This window comes from Leptonychotes weddellii, chromosome 14 (genome assembly GCF_054177405.1).
Source record: "Leptonychotes weddellii isolate Sample4059 chromosome 14, ASM5417740v2, whole genome shotgun sequence".
Lineage (NCBI taxonomy): Eukaryota > Metazoa > Chordata > Mammalia > Carnivora > Phocidae > Leptonychotes > Leptonychotes weddellii.
In genome coordinates, this window is record NC_138382.1 from 77,115,103 (window position 1) to 77,132,731 (window position 17,629).

Below are 17,629 nucleotides of genomic sequence, written 5' to 3' on the forward strand. Positions count from 1 at the left end.
GCGAAGGCGCGCGCGGAGGACGCGCTGAGAGCTGCAACCGCGGAGCCGGAGGCGCTGTCCTCGGTGCTGACGGGCCCCCGGAGCGGTGAGAGCGCGGCGACAGGACCTCCCCGGCCAGGTGGAGCGTCATGCGCCGCGGGCCGCCGCCGCTATCCGCGGTGCTGACGCCGCCAGGTGCGCTCCGTTCCGCCGGCTGGTAGCGCCGCTCCGGCCCGCTGCTGTCCGCGGTTCTGACCCCGCTGCCCTCGGCCACTGCTAGCCTGGAGGAAGCGTGCAGTTTCGGTGTTTTTTTTTTTAAGCCGTTCTTTATTTAGATTCCAACATCCTCGCATCTCTTCTGTGCCAAAGGGGCGCTCAGGCCGTCCATCTCCCCCTTTGCTCTCCCCAACTTGGCGCACCCTCCCTCCCATTCCTCGCTGACACTCCCACCACCCCCCCTCGGCTCGGCAGCTCGGCGCGATGCTGCAGAAGACGCGCTGAGCCCTTTTGGATCTAATGCGCAGAGGAGGTTGGCCCAGAGCTCCCCGGCTCCCCCAAGGCTGAACTCCGTCCAAGGTGCCCGCAGGCTCCCTGCCCGCCTTCCCCATGCCAGCCCGCAGCTAGGGGCAGGGGCAGCGGCGGCTGGGGTTGGGGGTGGGTGGGGAGCTTTTGGGGAGGACAGGTCGCAGCTTGGCTATGGAAGGCTCCAATGGCTTTGGGATCGACTCCATTCTCTCCCACCGCGCGGGCAGCCCCGCCCTTCCCAAGGGGGACCCCTTGCTTGGGGACTGCCGCTCACCCCTGGAGCTGAGTCCGCGCTCGGAGAGCAGCAGCGACTGCTCTTCACCAGCCTCACCAGGAAGGGACTGTCTGGAGACGGGCACCCCGAGGCCTGGCGGGGCATCAGGCCCAGGTTTGGACTCCCACCTGCAGCCTGGGCAGCTCTCAGCCCCAGCCCAGTCGCGCACCGTGACCTCCTCCTTTCTGATCAGGGACATCCTTGCCGACTGCAAACCACTAGCGGCCTGTGCACCCTACTCTAGCAGCGGGCAGCCGGCCGCCCCTGAGCCTGGGGGCCGTCTTGTGGCCAAGGCTGGGGAGGACTTTAGAGACAAGCTGGACAAAAGTGGCAGTAACACCTCGTCGGACTCTGAGTATAAAGGTAAGAAAACAGGGGGAGAAAACTTGGGGAGGGGGCATGCTACATTTCTAAGAACTGCTATATTTCTAAAAGCATACAGGGACATGTACGTGTTCACTTGGAGTTCCCTAGGGGCCCAGGCTGAACCTTTTGGTCTTGTCTGAACCTTTCAGCTGGCCCCGTGGCTATGCCTTTGAGCAGCAGAGCCCAGCAGAGAAAGTGGAAGACGGACACTGTGTGTCCCAGGAGAGATTCCCCAAAATGCACAAAGCGAACTTTCTAAACTTCACCTGGGACCACTTTCCCAGCAGCACTGGTGGGCAGGAGCAGGTTCCTATTGGGCTAGTGGTTCTCTGGGAAAAAATCTTGCAGAAGCAATGCAAGATCCAAAGGGTTCTGCTTGAATGCCCTTTTGTAAGAGTGAAAACCTAGCAGGATATTTCAGATGGAGCCTTAAGAACAGTCAGAATTTTCTCCTTTAATCTGAACTTCCAGGCAGGAAGAGGAACTGAGCTTTCCCTCCCGTTGGGCCCAGTGTGATCTGGGCCCTGGGAATCATGCAAAAGAAAGGCTCACTTCAAAGTAGAAAGAGCAGCTGGGGGCAGCTGACTGGGAGCAGGTTCAGAAGTCTGGTCGAGAGGGGAGGACCCTGCACCCACCCCACGGTTCTCACTGAATTTGATTTCAAGTGCATCGAGCAGCCAATTCAGGTTGTGTAGTGTGTGGGACCCAGAGACTCGCGAGTGACCAGCCCCGTTTCCCCAGTATTGGAGTTGCTGCCCCTTCGTTTGCCTTTCCACCTCTGTGAGTCTTTTTGTTGTTGTTTTTCCTTTTACATTGGTTTTGACCAGGAAGCTGAGATTGGGATTAAGAGGAAAGGGGGGAAGGAAAGAAGGAAAGAGTCCCTAATTTTCTTTCTCACCCCTAGCCACTTTAGCTCTTTGGTGAGGCCAGAGGCGCAAAATTCTTGCTAGGAAGAAGTCAGGAGGCAGGAGGGGAAGGAGTCTTTTGGTGTCAAGGGAGTAGAGCCCTGTGTCCCCCATCCGGCAGAAAACTAGGGGCTGGCAGAGGCTGCTCAGAGCTCTTTCAGAATTACAATTAATTCCGGGAACGCTTTTCATGACACAAAACTTCCCTAATAAAGGCAACCTCTTTATTGTCTTGGGAGCCCTGCACCTGCTCCACCCTATTTGTACTAAGTCCTCACAAGAATTTAGGGAAGCTCACTTTAACACTCTCCTCCCAACCAACAATTCATTTGTGGACAGGCCCTGACCACAAACCAAAACCCCTTTGGGGCCCCACTCCACATCGCACTGCCCTCCACTTCCCCACACAAACTGCGGAGAGTCTCCTTCGGCCTCGCTGGGCCAGCTGTGCCTAGAGAAAGGGCCAGTTGGGCTAGAGAAGCCAAGAAGGAGGTCCAGAGGCATGTGGCCCAGCGACCCTTGCCCCTCCCCCTGGGGCCTGTTTAGAGAGGCAAAGAAAACTTGCCCTGGAGAAAGACAGGTGCTGGGGGAGCGGGGTAGGCAATGTAAATATATATTTATAACATAGTGGTTTATTATTAATAATCCTCAACAAAACCCCAGCTTTATGGTTAGAGTAAGGGGTGAGAATCCCCAACACGGCATGCCAACGGCTGGTGCCGGTGGAGGTGAAAGAGAGTTTGGCTCTTGTCTCCTTTTATTTCTTTGCCCGTAGGTGGGATTTTGAGACGAGATTTCGTTTAGGATAATTGGAATATCAATTTTCCTCTCCTGTCCCTGATGATATCTGATCAGGGAGGTGATGAGGGCCGGCTGTCCCCATATCACTTAAATAGGTTTGGAGCAGAGGGGGGTGAAGTTCTCCCCCACCCCCCGCCCCTAGGCACAGCTGCCTTTGCACTTACAAAGCTCCAGGGTAGAAGAAAAAAACGGGAACAGCCACCGCTGAGACAATGTCTGGAGCGTTTCTCCAACGTGCAGGCGAGTTTTTCAGGGCCCCAATTAGGAAGCCTTGTGGAGACAGAAACACACCGAGCGAGCCAGCCAGCCAGCCGGGGTGGGCATCTGAGCAATTCAACTCCCCATCCACCTCCCATGCTAAGAACAATTTCTTCCAAGGAGGGTACAGAGGGAAGGTCAGCCCCATCCCGAGTCTTTGGCATCAGAGGCTCCTCAAGCATCACACTGAAAGAAACTGAAACCAGTCTTTGAAGTCAGGCGGTCTGCCGCTAGGTCCTGCCTGCTAGGGCCAATGTCCGTGAAGAAATCGAGCCAGCACTTTGCTCGGAGCAGGCTGGGTCGGTGGGCCTGGAACTCTGGAGCATTGAGATGTGGCCTCCAGACCAGAGTCCGAGGCCCCACTGGGCTGAGACTGTCCTAGAGGCTGAGGCTGAGAGGCACCCAGTGCACATCCAGCCTGTGGCAAAGAGGGATTAGAGAAACGCCTGAGTATTCTTCCTGACACCACAAACTCAATCCCCCACCTCAGCCCTAAGAAGCTGGGGGTTTCCACAGTCAGTCCCGGCAGCTCCACCAAAGAGTAAGGTTTCCACAATATCAAGTTTGAGGTTTGAGTAATTGTTTCCCCACACTCGTTTCAACTTCACCTTCCGGCACAGACAGAACTCAGATTTCGCCCATCCTAACACACCTCCTGAGGTGGCCATACCTCAGCGTGGCCCCAGCTCAGGGAGGGCAGGGAGAGCCTGGTGGAGACAGGAGGGAGGCATCCAGCGAGGCTTCCGCCGAGCCAGCGCCTTCCCTGCTCGTCTGCCTCCGCGCACCCGGTGCCGGAGCCCTCCCGGACGAGAACCTCTGCCTTTTCCGGTTGAAAAGTCTTGCTCCCGAGTGGCTCAATTAACCGGATTATTGTTTCCTACAGAGAGAAATCAACTTGCATTCGGCTGAACCCTGTCACTGCAAACGCCCCGCACAATGAAACTCACCATAAAGGAAAATAGAGAAAAAGAGAGGGGAAGCCCCAGCTCGCGCAGCCAGTTTTGGGGACGTGGTCTTTTGGGTTGTATCATCACTTTAGGGAGAGAAGGAGGGAGATCGCTGAGCTTGTTCTATCAAGTGTGCGTTTTCCGTGCAGTCGACCCCAAACGAAGGTGCCTGGGGGAAAAAAGAAACGCCCCCCACCCCGCCATTCTTGGGCCAAGAGCAGGGCCCCTGCCGGGGTGTCCCGATCGTGGGGCGCAAACACACGACCATGAGCGTCGTATTGACCAGGAAACACGGACCACGGCGACGCGCGCATCCGAGGGGCAAACGCCTCGCTTGTTTTTCCAAGAGCTTCGCGCTCCCGGCCCGCGCCGCCCTCCGCACCCCGGTCTGTAGGTAGCTTAGGGACGGCGGAGGCGAGCACTCCCGCGTCGCATCTCACGCGGCCAGTTATTGGTTTCTCAGGACAATGATTCGCTGCGGGATGAACAGGTTTTTGTTTCTCCACGCGGGTTTTTCTCCCCACATGCCGGCCCTCAGCTTCCTCCCTTCAGGGTCCGCACGCGGCCAGAAAATCGGGCTGCGGATTCCGAGCTCAGACCCGCACCACGGAAGCGCGCACCTACGCAGCCCACCCGCTGGAACCCACGGGCCCCTCCCCTCCCCCAGCGGCTCCACCCGGTCGCTCGGCTCCGGCACGGTTACTCCGTTGATCCCTCCAGGGAGCGCGGCGGAGAGCGAGCGGGTCGGGTTCTCTCGCTTTGGATCATTTGTCCCCGGAGGTGTCAATCCTCCTCCTCCTCCGTCAGGGCTCACGCCCTGCGTTGGGGGGCCGGGAGGTCCCGCCTTTGAGTCGCTTTGCCGCGGCCCCACGCGCCTGAGTGCGGCGGGGCCACCGCCGTCAGGAGCCGCGTTTACACGAACGGGGCCGACCAGCGGGCGGCTGGGGCAAGGAGGGCGCCGGCAGGGAGGCGGCGAGGCCGGGCCCTGACGCACCGCTGTGTCTCCGCAGTGAAGGAGGAGGGCGACCGCGAGATCTCCAGCTCCCGGGACAGCCCCCCAGTGCGCCTGAAGAAGCCCCGCAAGGCGCGCACGGCCTTCACTGACCATCAGCTGGCGCAGCTGGAGCGCAGCTTCGAGCGGCAGAAGTACCTGAGCGTGCAGGACCGCATGGAGCTCGCCGCTTCGCTCAACCTCACCGACACGCAGGTTAAGACCTGGTACCAGAACCGGAGGTGAGGCCTGGCTGCGGGGTGGGGTGGGGACGTAGAGGGCCCCCCTTCTTTCCTAACTGCCCTTCCGTGGGACCCACCAGTGCACCGCCTGGTACCCCTGCGATTTCCCTATTCTGTAAAAGAAAACTCAGGCCTCGCGGGGAGTCCACAATGAGGGAGAGCGACAGGACTGGACTCGGTCTCCAGTGCCCTGTCATCCCCCTCCAGGACAGGAGGACAGACACATGGGCCTGCCCCTACCCCAGCCAGGGTCCTACCCTCCCCACCAGGACCAGCCTTAGCCCCTCTTGGGGCCGCTGAGCTCTCCCAGCAGGAGGGCAGGATGCCAGACCAGGGGAAGGGTGGTGGCCTCAGTATCCAGAATGTCTTGGAGGGGGGGAGGAACAAGGGCGCAGCATCTGATGTGTATGTTGGAGGGGGCTGTTTGAGCTCTCCAGGGGCTCTTCTGGCCACCTCAGCCTTTACAGTCCTGAAACCGGAGGAAGGAACAGACCCAGCTCTGGCTCCCTGGGGACAGGGTGCTTTGGAAACTGGCAGGCACTGGTCTAGAACCTGGTGCTTCCTAATCTCCCTCCCCAGCACCGTCACAGGACGAAATCGCTCACACACACATCCACAGTCACGCACACACACACAGACACACACACTGACACAGTTCACACAGTCACACACACCCACAATCACACTCACACTCAGTGGAGGCTGGAATTGTGCGTTCCATAAACAAGCCTCAGAACACGTCTCCCCATTAATAATAAATACCGATTACTGCTCGGGGCATCAATAATTAAGGCCCGTTACAGTAATTACACAATTATGATGATGATGAATAATTCAGGGAGGGAAACGCGGTTGGTGTGGTCCCTGCCTTGGCAGGACCGCGGCCGGCTGGCCCAGCCTCGCCGGCCAGGTGCACCCAACAGTCCCAGCTAAAGCTCAGGCAACGAACGAGCATGGCCTCGACTTCCCTGCCTCCTCCAACCCCAGGCCAACACTCGGTTGGTGGTCTCTGAATTCAGGTCCCCACAGGCCACAGGGCTCCTCCCTGGCCTGGGAGCTGGGTGCCGGGGACAGCGGGTGTGGCGAAGAGGGTGTGTGCAGCGGGTACTCATACTCTAGTTGCCGACTCTGGCCTGCGCGCTGCTTCCACAGAAGCTCCGCCGAACAGGGCACCTGGAGGTGTTTGCATCTGCCAGGGTGGCGGTTCAGCTGCCCAGAGCCCCCTTCCACCGCTAGCTGACCAACCTCTTCCACCCCCCACCCCCGGTCCCCTCCATCCTCCCCCAGGGGGTCGACTTCCTAAGATACGAGGACTGGTGTGCGCAGCCCCAACACCCAGCTCCAAGTGTATCCTGAGATCCTCGATCCTCGGAGCAGAGTGTGGTGAGGTTAGAACCCCATCTTTGGGGTCAGACAGCTGGCTTAGAGCCTGGGCTCTGCCTCTTTGGAGACCATCTTCAAAACTGGCCAACGCCTTAGTTTTCTGATCTGTAAAATAGGGATAACAGCCACGAAAGGCCGGTGGAAGATTACAGGAGCCGATGCATGTGACACCTGAGGACGGTGCCTGGCACCCCATTATTTATTAACAAACCCGTGTGATCTTTCTTGGCCTCCCTGAAGGCACTCTGGGCCAAGCACTCGTGAGGGGCAGGGGTCTTCGGAGCCACAGCCCTGACCCCGCCGTACATGTTTATTTCGGTCCCTAGGACTAAATGGAAGCGACAGACGGCAGTCGGGTTGGAGCTGCTGGCGGAGGCAGGCAATTACTCAGCGCTCCAGCGGATGTTCCCGTCGCCTTATTTCTACCCACAGAGCCTAGTTTCCAACCTGGATCCCGGCGCCGCACTGTATCTGTACCGCGGGCCCAGTGCGCCGCCGCCGGCCCTGCAGAGACCTCTGGTGCCCCGCATCCTCATCCACGGACTCCAGGGCGCCAGCGAGCCGCCCCCGCCGCTGCCCCCGCTGGCCGGCGTCCTCCCGCGCGCCGCGCAGCCTCGGTGAACCGCCCGCCCGCCTCCCCGGGGCTCTGCGTGGGCCCCTTCCGCCTGCCCTTTGGGGGGCGCGGGGTTTCAACGCCCCTTCCCCGGGGCCCCCTGGCCGGCCCTCCCTGGAGTCCCAGCCAGCGTCCCCCGAAGGGCCCTATGCCAAGTCTACTGAGGCCCGGACCCGGACTGAGTCTCCCTAACCCCCCTCGGCGTGCTCCGTCCCGGCCACGCCATCAGGGAGCCACTTCCACCCGCAGGATGTACATACAGGACCCCCGACCCCTCGCCAGCTTCCCCAAGGCGCCCCCCTGCACCTCCTTGGGAGCAGGTGGAGGGCGACCCCGACGCTGCACTCGTTCCCGCTCCCCCTCTCCATGCTCCAGCTGTACACCCAGCCCTCTCCCCGCACCCCGACAGGCGGAGGGGAGTGTGGAGCCCTCCTCCAAGCGCCCGGGCCGCGGCAGAGCTGTACATAAGGTGTGCAAAGTGTATATGAAGTTATTTATTCGTGACCCATGAGCCCGTGACCGTGTCCGTGAATCAATGAGTCTGTGGCCTGTGCCCTCTTCCTTCCCAGGCGAGGCAGGAAGGGGTCAAGGGGGCTTGCCCACCACCCCGACCCCCAGCCCCCACCTCCAGCCTCCGTCCGGGGGCAGCCAGGCCCTCGGGTTCTCTCTCTTTTTTAAATGTCGAAATAAACTTCTTACAAATGACCACGCGCCTGTCCGCGCTCAGCCCTTCTTTCCCACCCCTCCTTAAGATCCATTTTCCCCTTCTGGGACTTGGCCTCCTTCCATCCTCAATAAGGAAATATTTTTGTCCACCTCTCTTCCTTGGCGCTGTGGTCTGGGGCAGGGGCCCCAACTGGACTCGCCTCCACGGGCAGGGGCCTCCCCTCCCTGGCCTCAGTCTTCCTGTCTCTACAGTGAGGCGAGCTCGCTGCTCTCCCCAACCCCACCCCCCTTCTCCATCTGGTTCCTTGCTGCTCCCAGCCGGTCCCGGGGGCCGGAGCGGGGGTCAGTGCCTGGGCTTGCTCCGCTGCGGGCCGGGCTGCGGTGCCCTCGCTGAGCCGGCTCATCTGGCCGCAACAAGGGCGCCGGCAGCTGGTGACCGGCCCACTGGGCGCGGGGCCGACAGATGGGCTCCGAGGCTACTCCCCCGCCAGCCCCCTCCGCCCCATGCCCCGGCCGCGCTCGGGCTCCGGACGCTCCCGGGCCCTGAGGCGACTCCGGCCCCACGCCGCCAGGACCCCGACGAGCCTTCGCTGGGAGCCTGACGCCACATCGGTAACCCCCCAATCCCGCATCTTCTCACTTCCCCCTTTTACCCCGGGAGTACGTAGATGAGACCCAGAGGGGAGCCAAATCCCCGCGTCGGCCCCATGCCCCAGCCTGCGGCTCCAGGATCTCAGGGGAGGGGGGTTTAAGGCTCCAGCCAGACTGGAGGCCTCCAGTTCATGTTCAAAGGGCCAAGGTCTCCTCCTGAGGCCGTTCCCTCTCAGGGGAGGTGGGCGCAGGTGCTCCCCTCCCACACACCAACTGCAGCTTGGAATCTCAGGGCAGAAGACAGGCCCAGGGCTGGGAAGTTTTGGGGCCCCGCAAGCGGAGCCCCCTCCAGTTTTGTGGCAGGATTGCTGTGGGAGAGGGCTGCCTCCTCGGGGGAGGGGTGGAGGGCATGTTTAAATTACCCCCCCCAAACAGACCCTGCTACAGTTTCCTGCCCCCCCCACCCCCCGCCCCGGGCCCCACTGCTTTTCTTTCCTGGGATGGTGAGGGTATTATTCTAATTTTGCAAAATGCACAGCAGCTAATTAAGTCAAGGAGCCTCTCGGCTTTCGAGTTCTTTTGCATGTGAATGGGGGTTGGTAAATCCCCAGCTCTGGCTGTGGTGGGGGGCGAGGGGAGACTGTCCCCAACTCAGGGTTAATGAAGTGGGAAAGGAGTCTCTCATAGCCTCCTGCAAACAAAACCCCCCATGCAACAAACCCAGCCGAAATCCTACATGGATTGACTTAAGCCCAGGGGATAAGTGCTTTAAATTAATCTCATTGAATAAGAATGAGACCAAACAAAACTCTTTAAAATCATATTAAAAATCTATCAAAGGACAACTTGCACTGGTGTGCTTTTCATTTTGTGAAAGTGAAGGAGGTAGACCAGAGCAACCGCCCTTACATTTACACAGCGGCAGTGTAAATCGCAGACACATTCTCAACTATGTAATTGTCCTTGTACCTCAGAGGCGATTTCATAGCTTACATTAATGAAGAACAAGGCTTCCCTACAAGTTTATAATTGCAATATTTTAAATTGTCCTGCAATTCCCATCTGTAATAACTTTACAACCTTTGCCGTGAGGTGGGCTTCTGCTCTCAGCCATTTAGAAGGCTCAGTTGGCTTCTCTGTTCCCAACCCAGGGGCTGGGTGTGAACTCTTTTTAAAATACAAAGAAAGAATGAATGCAAGCCCCCCAGCGGGCAGAACAATAGCAGAGGCTCCCAGGAGGCATCGTCTCTGCTCCTCCACCGGCCCACCCCAGTCCCTTACAAACCTAGGCGCAGCGGGGTCAGGGCAGCGAAGTTTAAAGGAAGTTTGGATTCCCCTGTGAGCCTTGTACAAGGGCTCTGGAAACTTCGGAGGAGCCCAGCTGACTCTAAGGGTGCCCCACTGCCCCCACACAGGCAGGCCTTGCTCGGAGTTCTTCTTATGGTGGGAGCAGATTAAGACATGAGGTGGGGTAGTCACGTAGGCAATTTAACAAGAGCCACGAAGCGCCCTTTCCAAGCAGGGCCACTTCTCCAGTAGAAAAAGCTTTACATTTCTGTGTCATGGAAGCAATGCTTGGATTCGAATGGCTCTCTCTGACTCCATGTTGAGGGCTGCAGTGCTAACTAGCAAGGTCACTAGCAGTTTGGGATGCACCTGCCTTAAGGGGCTCTCATTTACTCCCCTCTTCCCTAAATCTCACCTCCCTTCACTACAGGAAAGGAAAAAAAAAAAAAAATCAAAGGAATCCACTGGGCTTTGTCAAAATGTCCTTTGCTGAGACCTGGTTGGCTCTGTGCTTCTCCAAGAGTGGAAGATGCTGTGTGCACCAACACTAACTTAATCACTCGCCAAGGGCTCTCTGCCCTTTGGTGCGTGGGAACGTGGGCCCCTCTGAAGAAATGCAACCACTAAGAGCTACAAACACGAAGATGTTTTGGATGCAAAACAAGCATGCGACAAGCCAAGGGGAAAATGCTTTAGGCTGCAACACTCCATGCAATGTCCCAATTCTCTGTGACTTTAAATACGGGGATCAGGCTTGCGACAGAGAAATAGGTAAGTTTGGGAAATCAGAAAATCAGAGGCACGATTAAAAATACACACAAAATTAGAATATGTACAGTGGAATTAGGCTAAAGCTTTGCCTAACTGATGCCTGAAATGTATAATCTGTCAGAAGCCATAATAGGAGAAAGAGATTTATTTTAAGGTTATTTAAATTTAGATAATATTAACCCTAAATCTGTTAAATCCATGTTTCATTATTAACTGGGGGTAATATATTGATTCTGCTTAGAAACAGGCCCACAAAGCATCCATGGCAGGAAACATTTCCTCAACCTAAGCGTTAGCAGATTAAGCACAAGCTCCACCTTGGAATCATGGTCCTTTACACACTCTGCAGGGCAGGTCCCAGCACGGCTCCCCCAGGAATGCAGAACCCGGACTGGATCTCTCTTGGAATGAGTACATGGGAGGTGTGGGGCGGGGAGCAGGGCTTCTCTTTGATCCTTCCCCATCACTGGCATTAATCCTGTTTTTCACACAGCTGGGTTTTGTCTCTCAAGTTTGATGCCTCCTTTTCTCACCCAAATCCTGTGAACCATTACACTCTGAAGTAAAAGAACGGTGGCAGATTTCCCCAAGTCAGCTTGACATGTGCTGTAGGGCTTTATCATTATCATTATTGTTAGAAATTTCACCAACCGTCCCTATGAATTCGTATGTGACAGCCGATCGGAGGAGGTCACACTCTCCCCCTGTGGAGGATCAGTGCTCACTGGGCTCCTGCTGGCCCTCTCCCCGGGGGGCCTCTGGTGTGGGTATCAGCCGACTGCCCTACCCTGGCTACCAGAGAGGGACAGAGGGGAGGGCGCCGACCCCTCCGTGGACCCCGCAGACGGCCACCTTGCAACTCTCACAATCCGCTCCCAGCCACTTCGATGCTGTGGGATCTGGAGGGTTTACTGAAGTGGGGCCTCGGTTCCCTCTGCAGGAACTGGAGGAGGAGGAAGGTGGGAAAGAGAACAGGAGAAAGTGGAGCCAACAGAGCACCTGTCCTGGCAGACTCCCCTCTGGAATCCCCTGCGTCCCAGCTGGACACTTATTGGGCAATCAGTACGCCCGGGGCGGGAGTGGGGAGTTGGGGGGGGGGGGCTCTCAAACCTCCCAGAGAAACACAGTGGGGAGGGGCAGCTGAGGCCTGGCCACACTACAAAAAACCCCAGACCCCAGACTTGAAGACAAGGTGGGATTCGGTGGGAGAAAACATTCGGGAGACTGGTGCCCTTTGACTTCCAAGGCAATGGTAAACAAAAATAAAGAAACAAAAAAGGGGCCAGTACATCCATGAGCCGCGAGAGAAGTTTTCCGTGGCCACGAACAAGGCAGCCACGTGCGTGAATGCCACCTGGGGTCCGGAGCAGCTAGCGGGAGGGCCCGGGAGCCTTCCAACCCACACCCAAGCCTGCCGGGCCCTTTTCCACAAAGCACTCGTACATCAAGAAAACGAGCTCGTGGTTTTTCTCGCTCTCACAAACTGCATTCCAGTCCTTACAATCCTATTTTACAAGATGCACGCTAATCTGTGCATCAATACAGGGCAGCTAATGAAAACCTGGAGACAGAACCCTGTCCCGAGGCACGAAGAGGCCTCCTTGCCCATGCCGGCACCACCAGGCCCTCGCCAGAGGCCGCAGGGCACCTGTAACCCTGGAGCCAAGACGGTTCTGCTGGAGGAAACACAAAGTATAAGCTATCTCACAGAAGGTAAGAACTAACTGGCTCGCCCACACGACGCTGAGCCCCACCCTCACCCCAGGGTGAGGCCTGTGGCTTCTCCTGGTCAGGGACACCGTCTGCAGGGAAAAGTGGCACCGTTCCTTCCCACAAGGCTCCTGACAAGGACGGGACACCAGCCCCGGCCTCTGGGGCCTCCAGGATCCACCCCAAGCCCCAGGCCTGTGTGTGGAGGCAGAGTTAAAAAAAAAAAACAAAAAAAACGAAAACTGTTTTGGGAACTCCTGTTGTCCCCCAGTAAGTCTCTTCAGGTTTTTCTGCTTCACGGGGAGCGTTTCTTAGTTTTTCCCATGGCCGAGGCTGGGCGCCGGTTGTGGACAGTGCTGCGTGGCTGGCTGCCGGGCTCTTGCGTGTTTGTTTTGCTTTTTGACCTTGGCGACGCCGGCCTCCATTCCACTTGAGAATTCGGAACGCAAGATTTCAGCAAGGCGGTGTTTACTCTGGGTCTTCTTATGAAGGTCAGGCCTGAAGAACAGTAACAGCAGAGGGGGAAAAGAAACTTTATTATTTTTTTTCTTTCCCATTTGGAAAGAGGCTGAGAGCAGCCGGTTCCGAGGCTGTGGAATTGACATTTTTGTATTAACAGAAGTACAATCCCTTCAATAGTGCTTGTTTTGATATTCTATGCACCAGAAGATTAGATATGGCGCTGACAGATTTTCATAACGGTGGCAAAATATCATGGCATTTTTAAAAGTGAGGCTTTGTTCTATGTTGTTTTCATGGAAAAAAAAGAATGATACACACTCACACTCTGATGGCAAATGAAGTGTGTGATACAGCAGTTTGCCAAAGGATGAGGAAAAAACCCGCCTTAAAACTCAACAACACTTGGCGGTGAGAGCTCGCGGTGAGCGGCTCCTTGCAAGTGCGGCCCGCGCAGTTCAAAGTCACCGGCCTCCTTCCAACGGGGCCAAACAGGGAAGGCTGGGGTGTCAGTCACATTCACCTCTTCACTGGCTGAGGAGACTCCAGGAAGTACTGCTGACCTTGAAAACCCCAAGGCCAGGGTGTGCTGGGGCGGTGTGGTCGGTGTCCACACGGCGGCCGGAGCGGACCACAGACGTGGGTGCGGCTCAAGGGGGTCTCCCTGCCCAACCCACTTGGAAAGTAAGTGCCAAAGGCTGAAAATCAATCTCAGACATTGAATACTAGTGACTTGTTTTCAAGAGACAGCAGCCTTACCATTTGATCAGAAGATCTGAGGGAGAAATTTGTAGAAGTTCAACTGTACACAGGAAGAATGATTAATGAAAATGAATAGTAAATGTTTCCTAAGACAGGATTTTCGCCAAAACAACAACAACAAGAGAAACCCATAGTGTTACGTGGGCCATTCCCTCAACCCCCCGATGGCAGGGTCTTAGGGTAACATGGTGTCTTGGGGTTCTTACAGAAGGCACATGTCACCCTCTGTGACTTACAGTTACAACATTTCCTTTGTAATAATCAGAGCCCAACTGGACTAAAGCTGTGGTCAAAATAAACATAACGGAACTCCTTTAAAACTCAAGAATTAGCAACAGAACTAATGCTGTGCTAATAAACAGATGATGAAAGGCTGTAGAATCGTGTGACGGCGTCGCACCTAGGCTAAGACAACCACGCCTAATTACAGGCACCCTGCGCGGGGCGGGGCGGGGCGGGGCGCAGGCGTGGGGCGGCTGAGCCCGCGGCACAGGCAGAGCCTGGCTTTCTACCATGACACACAGGGGGGAAACACAGTCACCTTTGTTGGGAAAAACGAAGACTTGAGGATAACGAGGAGCCAGTATTTAAGGGCTGGAGTCTATCAGCAGTGCATGGTCGCGTCAGTGAGTGAGGGGTACAGAGCACAGTGCTTCCTGGGTTCATGAGCTCACATAATCTCCACAGGACGAGGGTGGTGTGACAGGACCCTCCTGTCACAGACGAGGAACCTATTCTTGCCCAGGACCATCTAGCTCACAGGTGCAGAAGCAGAGACGCAAACACATCAGAGGGACTCAAGCCTACGCGCTTCCCACCAGGCTGCTGGTCCTGGGGCCAACAATCAGGAAGGCCCAGCAGGATCAGGGGAGACAAATAACCACAATTTGACATGGGGGAGTCCTGGGGTCACACAAGGGGGACAGGGGCTGAATCTGGATGGCTAAGAGGAGAGGCGGGGGTGATGGAGGTGCCTGGCCTGGAACCTCGCTCGTTAGCTGAACGACGTGGAACTGGGCTTCAGCTTCCCCATCTGAACAATGGGAGGACACTTAGAACAAAGCTCATAGGTGTTGTAAGGGTTAAACAGACACACAGGTTGCCACCTGCCATGTGGAGTTCGGTCAAGCAGTTAAAAACGAGGAAACTGAGGTCCAGAGGTGCCAAGCAACTCCCCGAAGGCCACACAGGAGGCAGGCCAGGGCATTTGTGGTTGCACCCCCCTCTCCTACAGGGCACGCATTCTAACTCCGCAGGTCCTGCCCGGGGTGGGCAGGGCGGCCCGCTGTCCCCAGCGGACGGCCGTACCTCGGGGGTCCGGAGTGGGGCTGGGAAGCTGCAGGAGCCAGGCCTGCACTTGAGAGCTTGTTCCAAACTGAAGGCTGTCAGTTCTGGTGCTTGTAGTTTATTTTTAGTCGGGTTACATGACAGACGGAGTGAAAAGGTTCTGACAGGAAGAAATGCTGCTGCTTCCCCTTTTGAAGCCAGGTACTCACAATGTGTATAATTTTAAACGTAACAACCTGAGTTTCAAAATATGCAAAATTTCAGTCAAAATATCCTCCCCAGCATAGGCTCTACTGCCTCAGAGGCTGCTCCTGCCCCTGCTAACGCACAGTAAATAACCAGAATCCGATCGGGGCGACTGACCCCTCACTGCCCACAGGGCAAGCGCCAACTGCAGAAGCGGCACGCTCCTGGCTAAGGGCGCCCGGCGCTGTACCCGTGCCCCCCTCCCGGCGGTCCTGCAGCCGGGGCAGAGACCGTACCACCAGAGGGGCCACACGGGCAGGCAGATGCACACACGCACTCTCTGTCCCTTCGCAGACACACACAGCTGGGTGTTCCTGGCGGCAGAAGGCCCCGTCTGCTGGGTACGGGGTGCCACCGAGGGGGCATGTTTATGAAGGAGTTTCAAGTCCATACTGTGGTAGAGGACACTGTTGAAAGTGCGTCTCGGAGGTGGTCCTGCTTAAGCCTGGAGCTTGGTGATCTCAAAATGTCCTAATTATTTTATGATCTCATTCTAGTCTATGTACTTTGAACCTGGGACCCAAACCCAAACTCCAAGGCTCTTGGTGGTCCCGAGAGCAAGCAGGGTTTGATCTTTCAGACCCAGACCCCTTCCTCAGGACGTGGACCTCAGGGTCACCCTGCAGGAGCCTCCCCTGCTGTTGGAGCAGCAGGACCCATCTTGCCCCTTGGCCAGCTCGCTGTCTGCTGTTCCTTTGTTCTGAGGCCCAGGGCCGAGAAGGCAAAGTACAGATGGGAAGGTGGAATGTTCTCAACCCAGGCCCGCGCTGGGTGCATGTGGGCTCTCACTTCCTTCTCCTGCCAAGCTGCAGTTCTCCCAGGGACTCGCCAACTTTCTTGCCCTTCTTGCCCTCCAAATACTCAAACCCCTCTCCGAATGCACTTCCCGGTCCACCCGAGTAATCCTGCAGTTACTAAGCAACAGATCAGTTTATCTAACCACAGGGAGTTCCCTTGTAGTGAAGGCTGAATGAGCCCCCTCGGTCACCAGGCTGGATTACCCGGCAGGATGGGCAGATGCCACTTTCCCTGCCAATAAGGTGAAATCACAGCCTAATTAGGAAATCAATATGCCCGCTAGGGTGACCGCTGCAGAGGAGGGGCCTCAGGACCTCCTCCCAGCTTTTATGGACAGACTCACAGAGGGCCACCCCAGCTCCGGCTTGTGTTAGTGGTGTCCTTTTGCAGGACAGAGTGTTTCACTTTATTTTCTTTTATTTACGTACTGTCAAGCCAATTGATGTTTTCTTTTCCATTTTATCACTTTAGGGTCAGGCTTAGAGAAGTCTTCCTCATCCTCACATTGAAAAATGCTCAAGCATACTACCTTTTAGTCTGCTACTGCCTTAATTCCATAGAGAGTTTCTTCTGGTTTACCGATTTCTCCCCAACAGCTTTCCAGTTATCCAAGACAGTCACTGGACAATAAACCTGCCCCCTCCCTGGGACTCGGAATGCACCCGTCACCCCCTTTCTAACTTTCAGAACACTTCCTGCAGGTGCTGTTTGAAGAGATGGGGAGGATGATGGTGGCCAACACTAATAAAGCCTACCAAATATATTGACACAACATGTAACTTACACGGGTGGTGAAGGGATTTAAAGGTAAACAAGTCTTAAATCCAAGATTTTCGGCCTGGCCGTGTGGCTGTAATAATTCTACTACCCCCACTCACATGGCACCTAGGGTAGGTCAGGTACTGTTTTTGGCACTCGACAGGTATTAACTCATTTACTTCAACAACAACCCCAGGACACAGGTACCCTCAGCATCCCCAGGGTCACAAACCAGTGACAGAAGAGCTGGGGGTTCAGCCCTGAAAATCTGACCCTGTGACTTGCACACTTAACCACCACGCTGTTAAGTTGTCATCAAAACCAGAAGTCTCTTCATGAATTTTTTTTTGTATAAGGGGAGAGGCAGGGGGAGGAGGAGAGAGAATCTTAAGCAGGCTCCATGCCCAGCACGGAGCCCAGTGAGGGGCTCAATCCAATGACCCTGAGATCATGACCTGAGCTGAAAACAAGAGTCGAACGCTTAACGGACTGAGCCACCCAGGCATCCCGAAATACTTTTAATAACAAGACAACATACATGTTATCTCAAAATCTCAGAGACCCTTGGAGCCCCTGATAGAGTGCATCTTAAATGTTAACGGCTGGATAACTCAGGTGATAAACAGCAGTTTAAAAACTCACATTTGTTCAGCTTCATTATAGATACAAAGAGACCCGAATACGTACACTTGCAGAGAAAGTCTGAAGGACATAAAAGATGTGATTCAAGGTTAACTTGGATTGTGGGTTTATGGGTGATTTTAAAGCTTTTCTCTATTTCCTGAATTTTTACAATAAACATGTATTATTTTTATAATCAGAAAAAAAGTATATTTTAGGAAAAAAAAATCAAATGGTAGATTTTTGCCCTATGCTGAAAAATCAAAGTATTTTAATCTTTACCCATCAAAACCTCTTTCCTTTTGGCTGTTAGTTTGCTTGATTTTGTGATGGATTTTTCTCTTAAAACAGACACACAGAAGGAGTAGTCAAATGTACTTATTTCTCT

General features: G+C 55.6%; 2 protein-coding genes across 2 annotated transcripts in view; one reads left to right on the plus strand and one right to left on the minus strand.

Annotated features, from left to right (window-relative positions):
- The first annotated feature begins 675 nt into the window (after positions 1-675).
- BARHL1 (BarH like homeobox 1) lies at positions 676-7,292 on the plus strand. The gene is made up of 3 exons (XM_006744023.2): positions 676-1,141; positions 5,066-5,288; positions 6,998-7,292. Exons 1-3 carry the CDS (start codon positions 676-678, stop codon positions 7,290-7,292), a joined length of 984 nt encoding a protein of 327 aa, XP_006744086.1.
- A 3,437-nt stretch (positions 7,293-10,729) lies between these two features.
- The window catches only part of DDX31 (DEAD-box helicase 31), a 69,929-nt gene continuing 63,029 nt past the window's right edge, over positions 10,730-17,629 (minus strand). Inside the window, 2 exon segments of the mRNA XM_081803837.1 lie at positions 10,730-12,688; positions 12,690-12,807. Of these exon segments, the coding sequence (XP_081659963.1) occupies positions 12,605-12,688; positions 12,690-12,807 (202 nt within the window). The 3' untranslated portion in view covers positions 10,730-12,604.

Excerpts from the sequence above, each read along its gene's own strand:
- BARHL1 (XM_006744023.2), top strand. The coding sequence starts at position 676 with ATGGAAGGCTCCAATGGCTTTGGGATCGACTCCATTCTCTCCCACCGC. Across the intron at positions 1,142-5,065 it reads GTCGGACTCTGAGTATAAAG|TGAAGGAGGAGGGCGACCGC; the intron begins GTAAGAAAACAG and ends GTGTCTCCGCAG. Across the intron at positions 5,289-6,997 it reads ACCTGGTACCAGAACCGGAG|GACTAAATGGAAGCGACAGA; the intron begins GTGAGGCCTGGC and ends TTCGGTCCCTAG.